The sequence below is a fragment of the Bombina bombina genome, chromosome 3, assembly GCF_027579735.1.
Source record: "Bombina bombina isolate aBomBom1 chromosome 3, aBomBom1.pri, whole genome shotgun sequence".
Classification (NCBI taxonomy): Eukaryota; Metazoa; Chordata; class Amphibia; order Anura; family Bombinatoridae; genus Bombina; species Bombina bombina.
The window spans coordinates 378,574,873-378,598,251 of record NC_069501.1 but is presented as its reverse complement, the minus strand read 5'-3'; the positions used below and the strand labels follow the sequence as shown (position 1 = coordinate 378,598,251).

At 43.2% G+C, this 23,379-nt stretch overlaps 1 protein-coding gene across 1 annotated transcript in view; it reads left to right on the top strand.

Moving 5' to 3' along the window:
• LOC128653317 (mitochondrial glutamate carrier 1) overlaps positions 1–23,379 on the top strand; it is an 83,672-nt gene that overhangs the window by 37,095 nt on the left and 23,198 nt on the right. Inside the window, exon 7 of the mRNA XM_053706531.1 lies at positions 186–390. Coding sequence (XP_053562506.1) covers positions 186–390 — 205 coding nt within the window. The remainder of the gene's footprint in view (positions 1–185; positions 391–23,379) is intronic.

Below are 23,379 nucleotides of genomic sequence, written 5' to 3'. Positions count from 1 at the left end.
GAGCAAAAGAGAGGGGGGATAGAGAGAGAGCAAGTGGTGGGAGCGCTGTACTGCAAAAAATTGCCCGTGTACACAGGCTTTAGGACTAGTTAATTTATATTTAGAAAGGATTATTTGTATGTGCTGCTATTGATAGTTAAGTTTATTCTATAGTTTACTGACCATGACAAATGTTCTTCCTCCAGCTGCTACTCAAAAGGCTATACCTGTTATGCAGTGCCACATGCCTGGCACCAAATACCTAAATGTAATTCCTGTACTCACACGGTCATATAATGCGGGGCCAACTATGGTTGCAAGAAAGATGTCAGCTATGCAAATTGCCAGTGAACTTCTTCGCACAGAAGGTGTCAGAGGCCTTTACAAAGGACTGGGAGCTACACTCTTAAGGTATATTTTCTGTCTCTCTTCTTTTTTATTTAGATGTTTTTTTCTTATTTGAGTAATAGCACATAGAATATCCAAAGTAAAGTGTACAGCTCCTAGGGTTAATCTGATGCACGTGGAAACAGGGTGACTGCAATCCATCTACAGATCCACAAATGAAATCCACAGCACCATATAAATATTGCAGTTTATTAAAACAAGCAAGTACATAAGCAACATTTCAGGAAGCAGGAAATGTTGCTTGCATTTCTTGTACCTGCTTGTGAGAAGATGTTTTAATAAACTGCAATATTTATCTGGCACTGTGGATTTTGTTTGAGTAATAGCACATGGTAAATAACTAGTTGTTACTTCACATTATTCAACCAAGGAAAGGAATTCTCAAAACCACAAAATCTATTGGGTATATGGTCCGATTCTGAAAAACTCTCCGGCATGGAGAGAAATCATCATCTTATTTTACTGATCATTATATTGTAAAAGAAAGCATATAAGTGAACTCACCTTAATGTGATACACAGTTGCTAAGGTAAAAATTCCCGTTAAAACAGTTTTATACTTCATGACTGAAAGTCCCCTTTATTTGTGCCACTGGTAAATCCTAGTGTTTCACAAACGCTAGGATATACCATCCCTTCAAACTTAAAAATGTATTGCAACCCTAATTCCACAAGTAAAAGTATTATACATTTTCTTCGTTCTCTTGGTATCTTTATTTGAAAAGACAGAAATGTAAACTTAGGATCCAGACTTTTTTGCTTCAGCACCCTGGGTAGCGCTTGCTGATTGATGGCAACATTTATCTACCAACCAGCAAGCGATATCCATGTTCTGAACCAAAAATGGGCCGACTCCTAAGCTACATTCATGCTTTTCAAATAAAGATACCAAGAGAACGAAGAAAATTTGATAATAGGAATAAATTATACATTTTCTTAAAACTTCATGCTCTATCTGAATCATGAAAGAAAAAAAATTGGGTTTCATATCCCTTTAACGAAACTTATCAAACAGTCATGCCTTCATCAGCAAGGAGATGGTGGATAGTGCACTTTGTCTATTGCCCTTACCCGGTCATGTTCCCTTGTTAGCAAATTTTACATGATGTCCAGGGACACCACAAGGTAGGAGATGCACTGGCTTTTTAGCACTTTAAGGAAAACCAGAAACAAATAGAGGATATAACCTACTATTACATTACTGAAAAGTTCCCACAGTGGTAACACACACTGCCTTACATGTTTCCCTCAGAAAACTGTGCTTTATCAAAGATTGTTATATGTACAACTTTATCTGGATGATATAACATCTTGTTAGGAAGAATCTAGGCCACTCAAGTGTTAGAAAGGACCAAAATAACTACTTAGCACTTGGATCAATAAGGTTAAAGGGTAGATTTACCATAAGTCGAGGGGACATAATTCGCTGTAGCTATCTGATTTAACATTGCACAAGCAAGCAGGGGTGTCAATCATCCTAAAAGGTGGCGGAGAAGTTAAGGAACAGCGGTCTTACGACTGCTGCTTCTTCCATTTCAGGCGATGGGCGTAGAAAGCAGCATATGCTGCTTAATAAATTTACCCCAAGGGGCATATGTATCAATGTGCGAGCGGACATGATACGAAGTAGCTTATCAAGTCCGCTCAACATCGCTACACATCGATAAATGTCCGCCACCTCAGAGCAGGCGGACAAGTCTTTAGACCGCTGCTTCATAACTTCTGTTTCTGGCGAGCCTGAAGTCTCGCCGGAAACAAGGGGCCTCAAGCTCCATACGGAGCTTTGTAAATATGCCCCCAAATGTCTGGTTCGACTTAAAGGGATAGTAAACCCAATTTATTTTTCTTTTATGATTCAGATAGAGCATGCAATTTTAAGCAACTTTCTAATTTTACTCCTATTACAAATTTTCTTTTTTCTCTTGGTATCTTTATTTGAAAAGGCAGAAATGAAAGCTTTGGAGAATGCCTATTTCCTTCTTAATATAAGGAGAGTCCATAGCTTCATTCCTTACTGTTGGGAAATACTGAACCTGGCCACCAGGAGGAAGCAAAGACACCCCAGCCTAAGGCTTAAATACATCTCCCACTCCCCCCATCCACAGTCATGCTTTGCCTTTCGTCACAGGGATAGAATTGGATCTTCCTTTTCCCCTTCGTCTGCCGGTCCCAGACTCTCAGCTGGAGTTGTGGAGTTCCGTCCCTAAGGTGGATGGCGCTATCTCCACGTTAGCTAAGCGTACTACTATCCCTCTTGAGCATAGTTCGTCTTTCAGAGAGCCGATGGATAAGAAGATGGAAACTTTTCTCAGGAAAATGTTTCAGCATACAGGATATTTATTTCAACCGGCAGCTGCTGTTGCCTCGGTTGCTGGAGCTGAGGCCTACTGGTGCAACTCCTTAACGGTTTTGATCGAGGTGGAGGGTTCCCTTGATGTTATCCAAAAAAAAAAAAAAAAAAGTTTTAAGAATTGCTAATTCTTTTATCTGTGATGCAAACATGCAGATTATTCGCCTGAATGCTAAAGTATCTTGTTTCTCAGTACAGAAGTCTAGACTACTTTCCCTCCCCTTTTAAGGGAAATATTTATTTTGGTCCAGGCCTGGACTCCATTATCTCCACGGTTACAGGGGGCAAGAGTGCCTTCCTACCGCAGGATAAAAAGAACAAATCTAAGGGACAAGGTTCTAATTTTCATTCCTTTCGTTCTGAAAAATGTCAGCAGGCCTTCTCTAAGCCTTCGCAAAGAGCACTTGGAAGCCGGCTCAATCCTGGAATAAATCCAAGCAGAACAAGAAGCCCGCAGAGAACAAGATGGCATGAAGGGGCGGCCCCTGATCCGGCACTGGATGGTGTAGGGGGCAGACTGTTGCTGTTTTCAGACGCTTGGTTCAGGGAACTGCAGGATCCGTGGGTCCTGGAGGTCGTAGCTCAGGGATACAGGATAGGATTCAAATCTCATTCACCCAAGGGCAGATTTCTCATCTCAAGCCTGTCTTCAAAACCAGAAGTGAGGGAAGCATTTCTAGAGTGGGTACAGGATCTGGCCTCCTTAGGGGTAATTGTCCCGGTTTCTATCACAGATACTATTCAAACTTGTTTGTGGTCCCAAAGAAAGAGGGAACTTTCCGCCCGATTCTGGACCTAAAGTGCTTAAACAAGTTTCTAAATTTCCCCTCGTTCAAGATGGAGACAATAAGGTCCATCTTTCCTCTAGTTCAGAAAGGGCAGTTTATGACCACTATAGATCTGAAGGATGTCTATCTTCACATTCCAATCCACAGGGACCATTTCCAGTTCCTAAGGTTTGCGTTCCTAGATCAGCACTTCCAGTTCATTGCACTTCTGTTTGTTTGGTCTAGCTACTGCTCCAAGAATCTTTACATAGGTTCTAGGGGCTCTCCTGGCCGTCGCCAGAACCCAGGATATAGCAGTAGCTCCCTACTTGGACAACATTCTGGTTCAAGCAACATCCTTTCGTCTGGCAGAGGACCATTCGGTATCTCTTCTCTCCCTTCTTCGATCACATGGATGGAAGATAAACTTAGAGAATAGTTCTTTTATTCCAAGCACCAGGGTAGAAATCCTGGGTACTATAATAGACTCAATATCCATGAGGATATTTCTAAACGACCAGAGACGTTGCAAGCTAGCTTCGGCATGTCTTGCCCTCCGGACCTCCTTAAGGCCATCTGTGGCTCAGTGTATGAAGGTAATTGGTCTCATGGTGTCCAGCATGGACATAATTCCCTTTGCCAGGTTCCGTCTCAGACCATTACAACTGTGCATGCTGAGACAGGGGAACGGCGATCATTCGGATCTGTCTCAACAGATTTCCCTGGACAGCCGGTCGAGAAAATCGCTCTCTTGGTGTCTCTGTCCAGATCATCTGTCCCGAGGGATATCCTTTCTAAGACCATCCTGGGAGATTGTGACTGCGGACACAAATCTCTCAGGATGTGGAGCTGTTTGGGGTGCCAAGAAGGCACAGGGCCGGTGGTCTCAGGAGGAACGCTCCCTCCCAATCAACATTCTGGAACGTCAAGCAATCTACAATGCTCTGAAGGCTTGGCCTCTTCTGAGTTCGTCCCGGTTTATCAGATTCCAATCAGACAATATAACCTCAGTGGCTTACATCAACCATCGGGGGGGAAACGAGAAGCTCTCTAGAAATAGTGGAAGTATCTCAGATTCTGGAGTGGGTGGAGGCCCACAGCTTTTCGCTGTCGGCAATCCACATTCCGGTGTGGACAACTGGGAAGCGGTTCAGTCTAATCTATCTTTTTCCGCCGTTACCACTTCTTCCTCAGGTAGTGGCCCGCATTAAGCAGGAGCAGACGTCAGTAATACTGATTGCTCCATCATGGCCGCGAAGGACGTGGTTTGCAGATCTAGTGAGGATGTCATCTTCTCCTCCATGGAAGTTACTTTGTCGCAGGGATCTGCTGGAACAAGGTCCTTTTGTTCATCAAAAACTAGATTATCTGAGGCTGACTGCGTGGAGATTGAACGCTTAGTTCTTGCCAAGAGAGGGTTTCCTGAGAGAGTTATTGATACTCTCATTCTAGCTCGTAAGCCGGTTACTCGTCGCATCTATCATAAGGTGTCGAGAACCTACTTATTCTGATGTGAAGAGCGTGGTTTTCCCTGGCATAAAGTTAAGGTTGCCAGGATTCTATTGTTTCTCCAGGATGGACTGGAGAAGGGTCTTTCGGCCAGTTACCTCAGGGGACAGATTTCGGCCTTGTCTGTTTTACGGAGCAAGAGGCTTTTTGAGCTTCCAGATGTTCAGTTTTTTGTTAAGGCTCTGATTAGGATCAGACCTGCGTTCAGAACTTCGGCTCCCCCTTGGAGTCTGAATCTGGTTCTTAAGGTTTTGCAGTGGACTCCCCTTTGAACCTATGCATGAAATTGCCATTAAGTTTTTTTCTTGGAAGGTTCTTTTTCTACTGGCCATTGCTTAGGCGCATAGAGTATCTGAGATTGCTGCCTTGCAATGTGAGCCTTCTTATCTGGTGTTCCATTTGGATAAGGCCGTCCTGCGTACTAAGTTAGGGTTTCTCCCTAAAGTTGTGTCAGACCACAGACATCAAGCAAGAGATTGTGGTCCCATCTTTGTGTCCTAATCCTTCTTCTTCAAAGGAACGTTTACTTCATAATTTGGATGTGGTTCATGCCTTTAAGTTTTATCTTCAGGCTACTAAGTATTTTAGACAAACTTCTTCCTTGTTTGTGGCATATTCTGGGAAGCGTAGGGTTCAGAAGGTCTCTTCCTTATCTTTTTGGTTGAGGAGTCTAATCCGCTTAGCGTATGAGACAACGGGACACAGACCTCCTCAGAGAGTTACGTCTCATTCTTCCGTTTGTTTGGTCTAGCTACTGCTCCAAGAATCTTTACATAGGTTCTAGGGGCTCTCCTGGCCGTCGCCAGAACCCAGGATATAGCAGTAGCTCCCTACTTAGACAACATTCTGGTTCAAGCAACATCCTTTCGTCTGGCAGAGGACCATTCGGTATCTCTTCTCTACCTTCTTCGATCACATGGATGGAAGATAAACTTAGAGAAGAGTTCTTTTATTCCAAGCACCAGGGTAGAAATCCTGGGTACTTTAATAGACTCAATATCCATGAGGATATTTCTAAACGACCAGAGACGTTGCAAGCTAGCTTCTGCATGTCTTGCCCTCCGGACCACCTTAAGGCCATCTGTGGCTCAGTGTATGAAGGTAATTGGTCTCATGGTGTCCAGCATGGACATAATTCCCTTTGCCAGGTTCCGTCTCAGACCATTACAACTGTTCATGCTGAGACAGGGGAACGGCGATCATTCGGATCTGTCTCAACAGATTTCCCTGGACAGCCGGTCGAGAGAATCGCTCTCTTGGTGTCTCTGTCCAGATCATCTGTCCCGAGGGACATCCTTTCTAAGACCATCCTGGGAGATTGTGACTGCGGACGCAAATCTCTCAGGATGTGGAGCTGTTTGGGGTGCCAAGAAGGCACAGGGCCGGTGGTCTCAGGAGAAACGCTCCCTCCCGATCAACATTCTGGAACATCAAGCAATCTACAATGCTCTGAAGGCTTGGCCTCTTCTGAGTTCGTCCCGGTTTATCAGATTCCAATCAGACAATATAACCTCAGTGGCTTACATCAACCATCGGGGGGAAACGAGAAGCTCTCTAGAAATAGTGGAAGTATCTCAGATTCTGGAGTGGGTGGAGGCCCACAGCTTTTCGCTGTCGGCAATCCACATTCCGGTGTGGACAACTGGGAAGCGGATTTTCTCAGCAGACAATCCTTTCATACAGAGGAATGCTCTCTCCATCCCGAAGTGTTTGCGGAGATTTGCAATATGTGGGGGATGCCGGAGATAGATCTAATGGTGTCGCGTCTCAATTCCCAGCTACCCAGATATGGATCGAAGAATCCAGGAATCCTCATGCAGCGTTAATAGATGCATTAGCAGTGCCTTCAAGGTTCAGTCTAATCTATCTTTTTCCGCCGTTACCACTTCTTCCTCAGGTAGTGGCCCGCATTAAGCAGGAGCAGACGTCAGTAATACTGATTGCTCCATCATGGCCGCGAAGGACGTGGTTTGCAGATCTAGTGAGGATGTCATCTTCTCCTCCATGGAAGTTACTTTGTCGCAGGGCTCTGCTGGAACAAGGTCCTTTTGTTCATCAAAAACTAGATTATCTGAGGCTGACTGCGTGGAGATTGAACGCTTAGTTCTTGCCAAGAGAGGGTTTCCTGAGAGAGTTATTGATACTCTCATTCTAGCTCGTAAGCCGGTTACTCGTCGCATCTATCATAAAGTGTCGAGAACCTACTTATTCTGATGTGAAGAGCGTGGCTTTCCCTGGCATAAAGTTAAGGTTGCCAGGATTCTATTGATTCTCCAGGATGGACTGGAGAAGGGTCTTTCGGCCAGTTACCTGAGGGGACAGATTTCGGCCTTGTCTGTTTTACGGAGCAAGAGGCTTTTTGAGCTTCCAGATGTTCAGTTTTTTGTTAAGGCTCTGATCTGGTTCTTAAGGTTTTGCAGTGGGCTCCCCTTTGAACCTATGCATGAAATTGTCATTAAGTTGTTTTCTTGGAAGGTTCTTTTTCTACTGGCCATTGCTTAGGCGCATAGAGTATATGAGATTGCTGCCTTGCAATGTGAGCCTTCTTATCTGGTGTTCCATTTGGATAAGGCCGTCCTGCGTACTAAGTTAGGGTTTCTCCCTAAAGTTGTGTCAGACCGCAAGAGATTGTGGTCCCAACTTTGTGTCCTAATCCTTCTTCTTCAAAGGAACGTTTACTTCATAATTTGGATGTGGTTCATGCCTTTAAGTTTTATCTGCAGGCTACTAAGGATTTTAGACAAACTTCTTCCTTGTTTGTGGCATATTCTGGGAAGCGTAGGGGTCAGAAGGTCTCTTCCTTATCTTTTTGGTTGAGGAGTCTAATCCGCTTAGCGTATGAGACAACGGGACACAGACCTCCTCAGAGAGTTACGTCTCATTCTACTAGAGCAGTGGCTTCCTCTTGGGCTTTTGAGAACGAGTCCTCTATGGATCAGATTTGTAAGGCGGCTACCTGGTCCTCCTTACACACTTTTTCTAAATTCTACAAGTTTGATGTTTTTGCTTCAGCTGAAGCAGCCTTCATGAGAAAGATCTTGTAGGCTGTGGTGCCCTCAGATTAGGGTCCGCCTCTTTTTTGTCCCTCCTGTTATCATTCCGTGTCCTCTAAAGCTTGGGTATGTTTCCCAACAGTAAGGAATGAAGCAGTGGACTCTCCTTATATTAAGAAGGAAAACATAAATTATGCTTACCAGATAATTTAATTTCCTTCTGTATAAGGAGAGTCCACGGCCCCCTCCCATGTTCTCCGATGGGTGGCCCCCTAAATTATATGTTTCTTCTGGCACCTTTTATAGCCTGATATTTTTCCTTGTTCCCTTGGCAGAATGACTGGGGAATGGGGGGAGTGGAAGAGGACCAGTCAACACTGTAGATTTGCATAATCAACAAATGCATGATAAGAAGACAATGCAATATCACTTAGTCTGAACTTCAAATGAGTAGTAGATTTTTGTTAATTAAATTGCAAAGTTATGTCTATTTCCACTCCCCCCCCCCGTATCATGTGACAGCCATCATAAATGCATATATGTATATGCTGTGAATTCTTGCACATGCTCAGTAGGAGTTGGTGACTCAAAAAGTGTAAATATAAAAAGACTGTGCACATTTTGTTAATGGAGGTAAATTGGAAAGTTGTTTAAAATTGCATGCTGTATCTGAATCATGAAGTTTAATTTTGACTTGAGTGTCCCTTTAAGCCTTTGGCTGGGGTGTCTTTGCCTCCTCCTGGTGGCAAGGTTCAGTATTTCCCAACAGTAAGGAATAAAGCCGTGGGCTCTCCTTATACAGAAGGAAATGAAATTATCTTGTAAGCATAATTTATGTTTTTTGTTTCAGTACCCTGGATAGGACTTGCTGATTGGTGGCTACATTTAGCGATCCAATCAGCAAGCGCAACCCAGGTTCACGACCTAAAAAGGGCGGGCTCCAACGCTTTTATTCCTGCTTTTTCAAAAAAAGATACCAAGTGAACAAAGAAAAATTGATAATATGAATAAATTAGAAAGTTGCATGCTCTATCTGAATCATGAAAGAAAAAAATTAGGCTTTAGTATCCTTTTAATGGGCAGGGAGAAAACCATGGAAAATTGGCAAATTATCTGAATTTGCTTTTTACTCAGAATAACCATATAATGGAGCACAAGAATCTGGTTTTGCCTCCTCTTCAAGCATGTTAAAATGTAAGTTAGCAATGGGGGAAGTGATAAAATTCGATGCAAGGAGCCAAAGGCAGTTATACCTTTTGGAATATGAACGGAAAAGTAACACATCAGTAATGGATGATTGCCATTTCCTGCCGTGACAAAATATGAAATAGATATTTCTTTTCTATGACATGGAGTGTCCTCAACGTCATTCCAATTACTAGTGGGATATTCAACTCCTGGCCAGCAGGAGGAAGCAAAGAGCACCCCAGCAAAGCTGATAAGTGTAACTGCCTTACGCATAACCCCCAGTCATTCTCTTTGCCTCTGTCATGCGAAGGATGTGCAAAGTTGATGTCTGAAGAAATTAATCCTTTATGGGTACTTTTCCCTGCAAACAAGGATTGAGGTCTAGTTGTGTCCACGTCAATCTCTTGAGTAAGAGTAGTAGTGGCCTTTAGCAGTTAAAAGGTAGCAAGGAAGTCTTTGCTTTACTTTTAACACTTTGCTACCCCTTTGTGGAAAGCCAGAGTTGGTTACTCTGTTCTTTCTTTTCCTACAGGTCTATGACAAGGAACGTAGTGCCTGCCACACCTTGAGGATCAGCAGCTATTATGCAGTTGGATCTGAGGTAAGTCCTTTTGCCTTCTAGGTACAGAAGGACAGCAGCACTTATGAGGTTAACCCTCCTTCCAGATACCTTTTTGTTATCTATGACACATAATAATCCTTGTTTATTAATAGGATTCATATGTGGACATTTTTTTTTGGCACATGATATATGAAATCAGTTTATTTTATATTTATGATGTATGAGATTTGAGGGACAGAGTTCTCTCATTTGGCTGGGATGTGAGATTTTATCGTAAGGGACAATCTTTATTAATTACATTAAGGCAATGTGTGAGGCTTTGGGATGTTTAGGACTTAGTAGGATGCTTTTGTTTGTGGCAGCCCTGGTTCTTGGAAACGGTAATGCTGTTTTTAGCTGTATTTTAAACTAGCGCCTTTTTCTCTGCAGACAAATGTTGCACAGTTTATTTAAGTCCCTGTCATGTGACACCCACACTTCCGGTTTAGCGGAGCGGTGCCGTTGCAACCTCAGTTGCTACGCCGAAGAATTTCAGCTCTTCAAGTTGCAGCTGCATTTGGCAATTCTACCAAAACTGATCGTTTGCTGAGCAAGTCTCTTCAAGGACACAGCTTTCCTATTACTAGTGGGTTATTACTTTTGGCTGTAGGAACCTCAGGCAATCTGAGGTATATTTTTGTCTAAAAGTATTTTTCCTCATATGTTCAAAAATAAAATTTATTATATTTCTCTTGTTAAGTGTATTCAGTCCACGGATCATCCATTACTTATGGGATATATTCCCTTCCCAACAGGAAGTTGCAAGAGGATCACCCAAAGCAGAGCTGCTATATAGCTCCTCCCCTCACATGTCATATCCAGTCATTCTCTTGCAACTCTCAACATAGCTGGAGGTCGTGAGAGGAGAGTGGTGTTTTATACTTAATTATTTCTTCAATCAAGAGTTTGTTATTTTTAAATGGCACCGGAGTGTGCTGTTTTTTTCTCAGGCAGTATTTAGAAGAAGAATCTGCCTGTGTTTTCTATGATCTTAGCAGAAGTAACTAAGATCCACTGGCTGTTCTCGCACATTCTGAGGAGTGGGGTAACTTCAGAAAGGGAATAGCGTGCGGGGTCCCCTGCAAATAAGGTATGTGCAGTAAAATATTTTTCTAAGGAATGGAATTGACTAAGAAAATACTGCTGATACCGATATTATGTAAGTACAGCCTTAAATGCAGTGGAAGTGACTGGTATCAGGCTGATTAATGTATATACAGTAAAGTAATTTTCTAGGAATGGAATTTGACTAAGAAAATGCTGCTATTACTGAAGTAATATAATAAGTCTTAAATGCAGTAGAAGGACTGGTATCAGGCTTATCAATAGAGATACATACTCTTTAAAAAATAAAAGAAAAAGATGTTTAAAACGGTTGCTGGCATGTTTAATCGTTTTTGTGAGGTACTTTGGATTTGGTTGCTATAACTGATTTGGTTCATTGTTATTTCAACTGTGACAATTTTTTGTGCTTCTTAAAGGCGCAGTAGCGTTTTATTTAGTGCTTGTAAACTTATTTCAAAGTGTTTTCCAAGCTTGCTAGTCTCATTGCTAGTCTGTTTAAACATGTCTGACACAGATGAATCTGTTAGTTCATTATGTTTGAAGGCCAGTGTGGAGCCCCATAGAAATATGTGTACTAAATGTATTGATTTCACTTTAAATAATAAAGGTCAGTCTTTATCTATAAAAGAATTATCACCAGACGACGAGGGGGAAGTTATGCCGACTAACTCTCCTCACGTGTCAGTACCTTCGCCTCCCGCTCAGGAGGCGCGTGATATTGTGGCGCCAAGTACATCAGAGACGCCCATACAAATCACTTTACAAGACATGGCCACTATTATGAATAATACCCTGACAGAAGTATTATCTAAATTGCCAGAATTAAGAGGCAAGCGCGATAGCTCTGGGATAAGGACAGAGCGCGCTGGTGCTGTGAGAGCCATGTCTGATACTGCGTCACAGTTTGCAGAACATGAGGACGGAGAGCTTCATTCTGTGGGTGACAGATTTGATTCAGGGAAACCGGATTCAGAGATTTATAATTTTTAAATTTAAGCTTGAGAACCTCAGTGTATTGCTAGGGGAGGTTTTAGCGGCTCTGAATGACTAATACAGTTGCAATTCCAGAGAAATTATGTAGGCTGGATAGATACTATGCGGTGCCGGTGTGTACTGACGTTTTTCCTATACCTAAAAGGCTTACAGAAATTATTAGCAAGGAGTGGGATAGACCTGGTGTGCCCTTTTCCCCACCTCCTATATTTAGGAAAATGTTTCCAATAGACGCCACTACACGGGACTTATGGCAAACGGTCCCCAAGGTGGAGGGAGCAGTTTCTACTTTAGCTAAGCGTACCACTATCCCGGTGGAGGATAGTTGTGCTTTTTCTGATCCAATGGATAAAAAATTAGGTTACCTTAAGAAAATGTTTGTTCAACAAGGTTTTATCTTACAGCCCCTTGCATGCATTGCGCCTGTCACTGCTGCTGCGGCATTCTGGTTTGAGTCTCTAGAAGAGGCCATTCACTCAGCTCCATTGGATGAAATTATGGGTCAGCTGACATGACTTCTAAATCTAAATTGCTTAATATTCCTTTCAAGGGGCAAACCTTATTCGGGCCCGGCTTGAAAGAAATTATTGCTGACATTACTGGAGGTAAGGGTCATACCCTTCCTCAGGACAGGGCCAAATCAAAGGCCAAACAGTCTAATTTTCGTGCCTTTCGAAACTTCAAGGCAGGAGCAGCATCAACTTCCTCCGCTCCAAAGCGGGAAGGAACTGTTGCTTGTTACAGACAGGCCTGGAAAACTAACCAGTCCTGGAACAAGGGCAAGCAGGCCAGAAAACCTACTACTGCCCCTAAGACAGCATGAAGGGATTGCCCCCTATCCGGAAACGGATCTAGTGGGGGGCAGACTTCCTCTCTTCGCCCAGGCGTGGGCAAGAGATGTCCAGGATCCCTGGGCGTTGGAGATCATATCCCAGGGATATCTTCTGGATTTCAAAGCTTCTCCTCCACAAGGGAGATTTCATCTTTCAAGGTTATCAGCAAACCAAATAAAGAAAGAGGCATTTCTACGCTGTGTACAAGACCTCCTTGTAATGGGGGTGATCCACCCAGTTCCGCGGACGGAACAAGGGCAAGGATTTTACTCAAATCTGTTTGTGGTTCCCAAGAAAGAGGGAACCTTCAGACCAATCTTGGACCTAAAGATCTTAAACAAATTCCTAAGAGTTCCATCATTCAAAATGGAAACTATTCGAACCATCCTACCCATGATCCAAGAGGGTCAGTACATGACCACAGTGGACGTAAAGGATGCCTACCTTCACATACCGATTCACAAAGATCATTATCGGTACCTAAGATTTGCCTTCCTAGACAGGCATTACCAGTTTGTAGCTCTTCCCTTCGGTTCTGGGCTCGCTTCTGGCGGTTCTACGACCGCGAGGCATAGCGGTGGCTCCGTATCTAGACGACATCCTGATACAGGCATCAAGCTTTCAAATTGCCAAGTCTCATACAGAGATAGTTCTGGCATTTCTGAGGTCGCATGGGTGGAAGGTGAACGTGGAAAAGAGTTCTCTATCACCACTCACAAGAGTCTCCTTCCTAGGGACTCTTATAGATTCGGTAGAGATGAAAATTTACCTGACGGAGTCCAGGTTGTCAAAACTTATAAATGCTTGCCGTGTCCTTCATTCCATTCCACGCCCGTCAGTGGCTCAGTGCATGGAAGTAATTGGCTTAATGGTAGCGGCAATGGACATAGTGCCATTTGCGCGCCTGCATCTCAGACCGCTGCAATTATGCATGCTAGGTCAGTGGAATGGGGATTACTCAGATTTGTCCCCTCTACTAAATCTGGATCAAGAGACCAGAGATTCTCTTCTCTGGTGGCTTTCTCTGGTCCATCTGTCCAAGGGCATGACCTTTCGCAGGCCAGACTGGACGATTGTAACAACAGATGCCAGCCTTCTAGGTTGGGGCGCAGTCTGGAACTCCCTGAAGGCTCAGGGATCGTGGACTAAGGAGGAGAAACTCCTCCCAATAAATATTCTGGAATTAAGAGCAATATTCAAGGCTCTTCTAGCTTGGCCTCAGTTAGCAACACTGAGGTTCATCAGATTTCAGTCGGACAAGATCACGACTGTGGCTTACATCAACCATCAAGGGGGAACCAGGAGTTCCCTAGCGATGTTAGAAGTCTCAAATATAATTCGCTGGGCAGAGTTTTACTCTTGCCACCTGTCAGCGATCCACATCCCAGGCGTGGAGAACTGGGAGGCGGACTTTCTAAGTCGCCAGACTTTTCATCCGGGGGAGTGGGAACTTCATCCGGAGGTGTTCGCTCAACTGATTCGTCGTTGGGGCAAACCAGAACTGGATCTCATGGTGTCTCGCCAGAACGCCAAGCTTCCTCGTTACGGATCCAGGTCCAGGGACCCGGGAGCGGCGCTGATAGATGCTCTAGCAGCCCCTTGGGTCTTCAACATGGCTTATGTGTTTCCACCGTTTCCGCTGCTGCCTCGACTGATTGCCAAGGTCAAACAGGAGACAGCATCGGTGATTCTGATAGCGCCTGCGTGGCCACGCAGGACCTGGTATGCAGACCTAGTGGACATGTTGTCCTGTCCACCATGGTCTCTACCTCTGACGCAGGACCTTCTAATTCAAGGTCCTTTCAACCATCCAAATCTAATTTCTCTGAGGCTGACTGCATGGAGATTGAACGCTTGATCATATCCAAGCGTGGCTTCTCGGAGTCAGTTATTGATACCTTAATACAGGCTCGGAAGCCTGTTACCAGAAAAATCTATCATTAGATATGGCGTAAATACTTATATTGGTGCGAATCCAAGAGTTACTCATGGAGTAAGGTTAGGATTCCTAGGATATTGTCCTTTCTACAAGAGGGTTTGGAAAAGGGCTTATCTGCTAGTTCGTTGAAGGGACAGATTTCTGCTCTGTCTATTCTTTTGCACAAGCGTCTGGCAGAAGTCCCAGACGTCCAGGCTTTTTGTCAGGCTTTGGCTAGGATTAAGCCTGTGTTTAAAACTATTGCTCCTCCGTGGAGCTTAAACTTGGTTCTTAAAGTTCTTCAGGGTGTTCCGTTTGAACCCCTTCATTCCATTGATATTAAGCTTTTATCTTGGAAAGTTCTGTTTTTGATGGCTATTTCCTCGGCTCGAAGAGTCTCTGAGTTATCTGCTTTACATTGTGATTCTCCTTATCTGGTTTTCCATTCAGACAAGGTAGTTCTGCGTACTAAACCTGGGTTTTTACCTAAGGTAGTTTCTAACAGGAATATCAATCAAGAGATTGTTGTCCCATCATTGTGCCCTAATCCTTCTTCAAAGAAGGAACGTCTTTTGCATAATCTGGACGTAGTCCGTGCCCTGAAGTTCTATTTACAGGCAACTAAAGATTTTCGTCAAACTTCTTCCCTGTTTGTCGTTTATTCTGGACAGAGGAGAGGTCAAAAAGCTTCGGCAACCTCTCTCTCTTTTTGGCTTCGTAGTATAATACGTTTAGCCTATGAGACTGCTGGACAGCAGCCTCCTGAAAGAATTACAGCCCATTCTACTAGAGCTGTGGCTTCCACCTGGGCCTTTAAGAATGAGGCCTCTGTTGAACAGATTTGCAAGGCTGCGACTTGGTCTTCGCTTCACACCTTTTCAAAATTTTACAAATTTGACACTTTTGCTTCTTCGGAGGCTGTTTTTGGGAGAAAGGTTCTACAGGCAGTGCTTCCTTCCGTTTAAGTTCCTGCCTTGTCCCTCCCATCATCCGTGTACTTTAGCTTTGGTATTGGTATCCAATAAGTAATGGATGATCCGTGGACTGAATACACTTAACAAGAGAAAACAAAATTTATGCTTACCTGATAAATTTATTTCTCTTGTAGTGTATTCAGTCCACGGCCCGCCCTGTCTTTTTTAAGGCAGATCTAAATTTTAATTAAAACTTCAGTCACCACTGCACCCTATGGTTTCTCCTTTCTTGTCTTGTTTCGGTCGAATGACTGGATATGACATGTGAGGGGAGGAGCTATATAGCAGCTCTGCTTTGGGTGATCCTCTTGCAACTTCCTGTTGGGAAGGGAATATATCCCATAAGTAATGGATGATCCGTGGACTGAATACACTACAAGAGAAATAAATTTATCAGGTAAGCATAAATTATGTTTTTATTTCTAATTTTATTTTTATTTGATTGCATTTACTTGTGGGTATTGTTTCTTCTTAAAGGGACACTGAATCCAAATTTTTTCTTTCATGATTCAGATAGAGCATGCAATTTTAAGCAACTTTCTAATTTACTCCTATTATCAATTTTTCTTCGTTCTCTTGCTATCTTTATTTGAAAAAGAAGACATCTAAGCTTTTTTTGGTTTAGTACTCTGGACAGCACTTTTTTTATTGGATGAATTTATCCACCAATCAGCAAGAACAACCCAGGTTGTTCACCAAAAATGGGCCGGCATCTAAACTTAGATTCTTGCATTCCAAATAAAGATACGAAGAGAATGAGGAAAATTTGATAATAGGAGTAACTTAGAAAGTTGCTTAAAATGTTAGGCTGTATCGGAATCACGAAAAAAAAAATTGAGTTCAGTGTCCCTTAACTATGGACTTAGAACAGGATCAGACCATCTCCATGGATAAATGTTTACTTTGTTTAGAGGCCCAAATTTTTTTGCCTATGCAATTTTGTTCCTCTTGTTTATCTAAGACTTTAAAGTTTAAAGACAAATTACTCCATTCTGAGCCTACTGTCTCTCAGGATATGCTGTGCGTGACATGCCTCAGCTTTCTCCTTCTGCGTCCTCTCATCCTCCGGGGGGTGTTTATTTACCTGGGAATTTTACAGCTCAGGTTTCTTTTGCAGGTGATAATCACATAGGCCTAGATTTAGAGTTTGGCGGTAGCCGTGAAAACCAGCGTTAGAGGCTCCTAACGCTGGTTTTAGGCTACCTCCGGTATTTGGAGTCACTCAAAAAAGGGTCTAACGCTCACTTTTCAGCCGCGACTTTTCCATACCGCAGATCCCCTTACGTCAGTTGCGTATCCTATCTTTTCAATGGGATTTTTCTAACTCCGGTATTTAGAGTCGTGTCTGAAGTGAGCGTTAGAAATCTAACGACAAAACTCTAGCCGCAGAAAAAAGTCAGTAGTTAAGAGCTTTCTGGGCTAACGCCGGTTCATAAAGCTCTTAACTACTGTACTCTAAAGTACACTAACACCCATAAACTACCTATGTACCCCTAAACCGAGGCCCCCCCACATCGCCGCCACTCAATTTAATTTTTTTAACCCCTAATCTGCCGACCGCCACCTACGTTATCCTTATGTACCCCTAATCTGCTGCCCCTAACACCGCCGACCCCTATATTATATTTATTAACCCCTAACCTGCCCCCCACAACGTCGCAGCCAGCTACCTACAATAATTAACCCCTAATCTGCCGACCGCAAAGCGCCGCTACTTAAGTTATCCTTATGTACCCCTAATCTGCTGTCCCTAACACCGCCGACCCCTATATTATATTTATTAACCCCTAATCTGCCCCCCTCAACGTCGCCTCCACCTGCCTACACTTATTAACCCCTAATCTGCCGAGCGGACCGCACCGCTACTATAATAAAGTTATTAAACCCTAATCCGCCTCACTAACCCTATAATAAATAGTATTAACCCCTAATCTGCCCTCCCTAACATCGCCGACACCTAACTTCAATTATTAACCCCTAAACTGCCAACCGGAGCTCACCGCTATTCTAATAAATGTATCAACCCCTAAAGCTAAGTCTAACCCTAACACTAACACCCCCCTAACTTAAATATAATTTAAATCTAACAAAATTAATTAACTCTTATTAAATAAATTATTCCTATTTAAAGCTAAATACTTACCTGTAAAATAAATCCTAATATAGCTACAATATAAATTATAATTATATTATAGCTATTTTAGGATTAATATTTATTTTACAGGTAACTTTGTATTTATTTTAACCAGGTACAATAGCTATTAAATAGTTAAGAACTATTTAATAGCTAAAATAGTTAAAATAATTACAAAATTACCTGTAAAATAAATCCTAACCTAAGTTACAATTAAACCTAACACTATACTATCATTAAATTAATTAAATAAAATACCTACAATTACCTACAATTAAACCTAACACTACACTATCAATAAATTAATTAAATACAATACCTACAAATAAATACAATGAAATAAACTAACTAAAGTACAAAAAATAAAAAAGAACTAAGTTACAAAAAATAAAAAAATATTTACAAACATAAGAAAAATATTACAACAATTTTAAACTAATTACACCTACTCTAAGCCCCCTAATAAAATAACAAAGACCCCCAAAATAAAAAATGCCCTACCCTATTCTAAATTACTAAAGTTCAAAGCTCTTTTACCTTACCAGCCCTGAACAGGGCCCTTTGCGGGGCATGCCCCAAGAAGTTCAGCTCTTTTGCCTGTAAAAAAAAACCACATACAATACCCCCCCCCCCCCCCCCCCAACATTACAACCCACCACCTAACACTAAGCCCCTGAAGATCATCCTACCTTGTCTTCACCTCACCGGGTATCACTGATCGGTCCTGGCTCCAAAATCTTCATCCAACCCAAGCGGGGGCTGGCGATCCATCATCCGGTGGCTGAAGAGGTCCAGAAGAGGCTCCAAAGTCTTCATCCTATCCGGGAAGAAGAGTAGATCCGGACCGGCAACCATCATCTTCCAAGCGGCATCTTCTATCTTCATCCGATGAGGACCGGCTCCATCCTGAAGACCTCCACCGCGGACCCATCTTCATCCGGCGACGTCCAACTGAAGAATGACGGTTCCTTTAAATGACGTTATCCAAGATGGCGTCCCTCGAATTCCGATTGGCTGATAGGATTCTATCAGCCAATCGGAATTAAGGTAGGAATATTCTGATTGGCTGATGGAATCAGCCAAGCAGAATCAAGTTCAATCCGATTTGCTGATCGGAACAGCCAATAGAATGCGAGCTCAATCTGATTGGCTGATTGGATCAGCCAATCGGATTGAACTTGATTCAGTGGGAATATAAAAAACAACAAAAATGTATGAATGGTGAGTGAACTCTCAAAAAATTATTAAAATAATCAATAGTACATATTTTTAAATAACTTGTAAGATACATAAGTATTGGCTTGTGACCAATGTTGATGGTTAAATAACCTTAGTAAATGGTGTCCATATTGTCAAAGTTCAAAAAATAAGAATCCAATTCTGGAAAATATGAGGCAGCTCCACTTGGGGGAATGATCTCTGTTCATCTTGATGATCCAGCTACGGCTGCACAGGAAGTAAATGGGAGGGGACCAAATGTCAGTACTGCCTTTCTCTCCAGTCTGCCTTTCGTCCATCTGTGGCCCAATGCATGGAGGTGATTGGTCTGATGGTGGCATCCATGGACATCATTCCTTTTGTTTGGGTCCATCTACGACCGCTGCAGCTTTGTAATAAATCTGGACCCTCTAACAAGAGACTCTCGTGGTGGGTGTCACAGGAACATCTGTCTCAGGGCACTTTTTTTTCTGAGACGTTCTTGGGAAATTGTAACTACGGACGCCAGCCTATCAGGGGACCCTCTAAAGGCTCAGGGCCTGTAGTCTCGGGAAGAGTCCTCTCTTCCCATATACATCTTGGAGTTGAGAGCTATTTTCAATGCTCTTTCAGCGTGGCCTCAACTGTCGTTGGTCCGGTTTATAAGATTAAAATCGGACAACATCACCTCAGTGGCTTACATCGACCACCAGTTTGTCTCCTATCTGCCATCCACATTCCATGAGTGGGCAACTGGGAAGCAGATTTCTCCAACATAGGTGTGTCCGGTCCACGGCGTCATCCTTACTTGTGGGATATTCTCTTCCCCAACAGGAAATGGCAAAGAGCCCAGCAAAGCTGGTCACATGATCCCTCCTAGGCTCCGCCTACCCCAGTCATTCTCTTTGCCGTTGTACAGGCAACATCTCCACGGAGATGGCTTAGAGTTTTTTAGTGTTTAACTGTAGTTTTTATTATTCAATCAAGAGTTTGTTATTTTAAAATAGTGCTGGTATGTACTATTTACTCAGAAACAGAAAAGAGATGAAGATTTCTGTTTGTATGAGGAAAATGATTTTAGCAACCGTTACTAAAATCCATGGCTGTTCCACACAGGACTGTTGAGAGGAATTAACTTCAGTTGGGGGAACAGTGAGCAGTCTCTTGCTGCTTGAGGTATGACACATTCTAACAAGACGATGTAATGCTGGAAGCTGTCATTTTCCCTATGGGATCCGGTAAGCCATGTTTATTAAGATAGTAAATAAGGACTTCACAAGGGCTTATTAAGACTGTAGACTTTTTCTGGGCTAAATCGATTCATTATTAACACATATTTAGCCTTGAGGAATCATTTAATCTGGGTATTTTGATAAGATTATATCGGCAGGCACTTTTTTAGACACCTTATTCTTTAGGGGCTTTCCCAAATCATAGGCAGAGCCTCATTTTCGCGCCGGTGTTGCGCACTTGTTTTTGAGAGGCATGACATGCAGTCGCATGTGTGAGGAGCTCTGATACATAGAAAAGACTTTCTGAAGGCGTCATTTGGTATCGTATTCCCCTTTGGGCTTGGTTGGGTCTCAGCAAAGCAGATACCAGGGACTGTAAAGGGGTTAAAGTTAAAAACGGCTCCGGTTCCGTTATTTTAAGGGTTAAAGCTTCCAAAATTGGTGTGCAATACTTTTAAGGCTTTAAGACACTGTGGTGAAATTTTGGTGAATTTTGAACAATTCCTTCATATTTTTTCGCAATTGCAGTAATAAAGTGTGTTCAGTTTAAAATTTAAAGTGACAGTAACGGTTTTATTTTAAAACGTTTTTTGTACTTTGTTATCAAGTTTATGCCTGTTTAACATGTCTGAACTACCAGATAGACTGTGTTCTGAATGTGGGGAAGCCAGAGTTCCTTCTCATTTAAATAAATGTGATTTATGTGACAATGACAATGATGCCCAAGATGATTCCTCAAGTGAGGGGAGTAAGCATGGTACTGCATCATTCCCTCCTTCGTCTACACGAGTCTTGCCCACTCAGGAGGCCCCTAGTACATCTAGCGCGCCAATACTCCTTACTATGCAACAATTAACGGCTGTAATGGATAATTCTGTCAAAAACATTTTAGCCAAAATGCACACTTATCAGCGTAAGCGCGACTGCTCTGTTTTAGATACTGAAGAGCATGACGACGCTGATAATAATGGTTCTGAAGGGCCCCTAAACCAGTCTGATGGGGCCAGGGAGGTTTTGTCTGAGGGAGAAATTACAGATTCAGGGAACATTTCTCAACAAGCTGAACCTGATGTGATTACGTTTAAATTTAAGTTGGAACATCTCCGCGCTCTGCTTAAGGAGGTATTATTCACTCTGGATGATTGTGACAATTTGGTCATCCCAGAGAAGCTATGTAAAATGGACAAGTTCCTAGAGGTCCCGGGGCTCCCAGAAGCTTTTCCTATACCCAAGCGGGTGGCGGACATTGTAAATAAAGAATGGGAAAGGCCCGGTATTCCTTTCGTCCCTCCCCCCATATTTAAAAAATTGTTTCCTATGGTCGACCCCAGAAAGGACTTATGGCAGACAGTCCCCAAGGTCGAGGGAGCGGTTTCCACTTTAAACAAACGCACCACTATACCCATAGAAGATAGTTGTGCTTTCAAAGATCCTATGGATAAAAAATTAGAAGGTTTACTTAAAAAGATGTTTGTTCAGCAGGGTTACCTTCTACAACCAATTTCATGCATTGTCCCTGTCGCTACAGCCGCATGTTTCTGGTTCGATGAGCTGGTAAAGGCGGTCGATAGTGATTCTCCTCCTTATGAGGAGATTATGGACAGAATCAATGCTCTCAAATTGGCTAATTCTTTCACCCTAGACGCCACTTTGCAATTGGCTAGGTTAGCGGCTAAGAATTCTGGGTTTGCTATTGTGGCGCGCAGAGCGCTTTGGTTGAAATCTTGGTCAGCTGATGCGTCTTCCAAGAACAAGCTACTTAACATTCCTTTCAAGGGGAAAACGCTGTTTGGCCCTGACTTGAAAGAGATTATCTCTGATATCACTGGGGGTAAGGGCCATGCCCTTCCTCAGGATCGGCCTTTCAAGGCCAAAAATAAACCTAATTTTCGTCCCTTTCGTAGAAACGGACCAGCCCAAAGTGCTACGTCCTCTAAGCAAGAGGGTAATACTTCTCAAGCCAAGCAAGCTTGGAGACCAATGCAAGGCTGGAACAAGGGAAAGCAGGCCAAGAAACCTGCCACTGCTACCAAGACAGCATGAAATGTTGGCCCCCGATCCGGGACCGGATCTGGTGGGGGGCAGACTCTCTCTCTTCGCTCAGGCTTGGGCAAGAGATGTTCTGGATCCTTGGACACTAGAAATAGACTCCCAAGGTTATCTTCTGGAATTCAAGGGGCTTCCCCCAAGGGGGAGGTTCCACAGGTCTCAGTTGTCTTCAGACCACATAAAAAGACAGGCATTCTTACATTGTGTAGAAGACCTGTTAACAATGGGAGTGATTCATCCTGTTCCATTAGGAGAACAAGGGATGGGGTTCTACTCCAATCTGTTCATAGTTCCCAAAAAAGAGGGAACGTTCAGACCAATCTTAGATCTCAAGATCTTAAACAAGTTTCTCAAGGTTCCATCGTTCAAGATGGAAACCATTCGAACAATTCTTCCTTCCATCCAGGAAGGTCAATTCATGACCACGGTGGATTTAAAGGATGCGTATCTACATATTCCTATCCACAAGGAACATCATCGGTTCCTAAGGTTCGCATTCCTGGACAAGCATTACCAGTTCGTGGCGCTTCCTTTCGGATTAGCCACTGCTCCAAGGATTTTCACAAAGGTACTAGGGTCCCTTCTAGCTGTGCTAAGACCAAGGGGCATTGCAGTAGTACCTTACTTGGACGACATTCTGATTCAAGCGTCGTCCCTTCCTCAAGCAAAGGCTCACACGGACATCGTCCTGGCCTTTCTCAGATCTCACGGATGGAAAGTGAACGTGGAAAAGAGTTCTCTATCTCCGTCGACAAGGGTTCCCTTCTTGGGAACAATAATAGACTCCTTAGAAATGAGGATTTTTCTGACAGAGGCCAGAAAAACAAGACTTCTAGACTCTTGTCGGATACTTCATTCCGTTCCTCTTCCTTCCATAGCGCAGTGCATGGAAGTGATAGGTTTGATGGTAGCGGCAATGGACATAGTTCCTTTTGCGCGCATTCATCTAAGACCATTACAACTGTGCATGCTCAGTCAGTGGAATGGGGACTATACAGACTTGTCTCCGAGGATACAAGTAAATCAGAGGACCAGAGACTCACTCCGTTGGTGGCTGTCCCTGGACAACCTGTCACAAGGGATGACCTTCCGCAGACCAGAGTGGGTCATTGTCACGACCGACGCCAGTCTGATGGGCTGGGGCGCGGTCTGGGGATCCCTGAAAGCTCAGGGTCTTTGGTCTCGGGAAG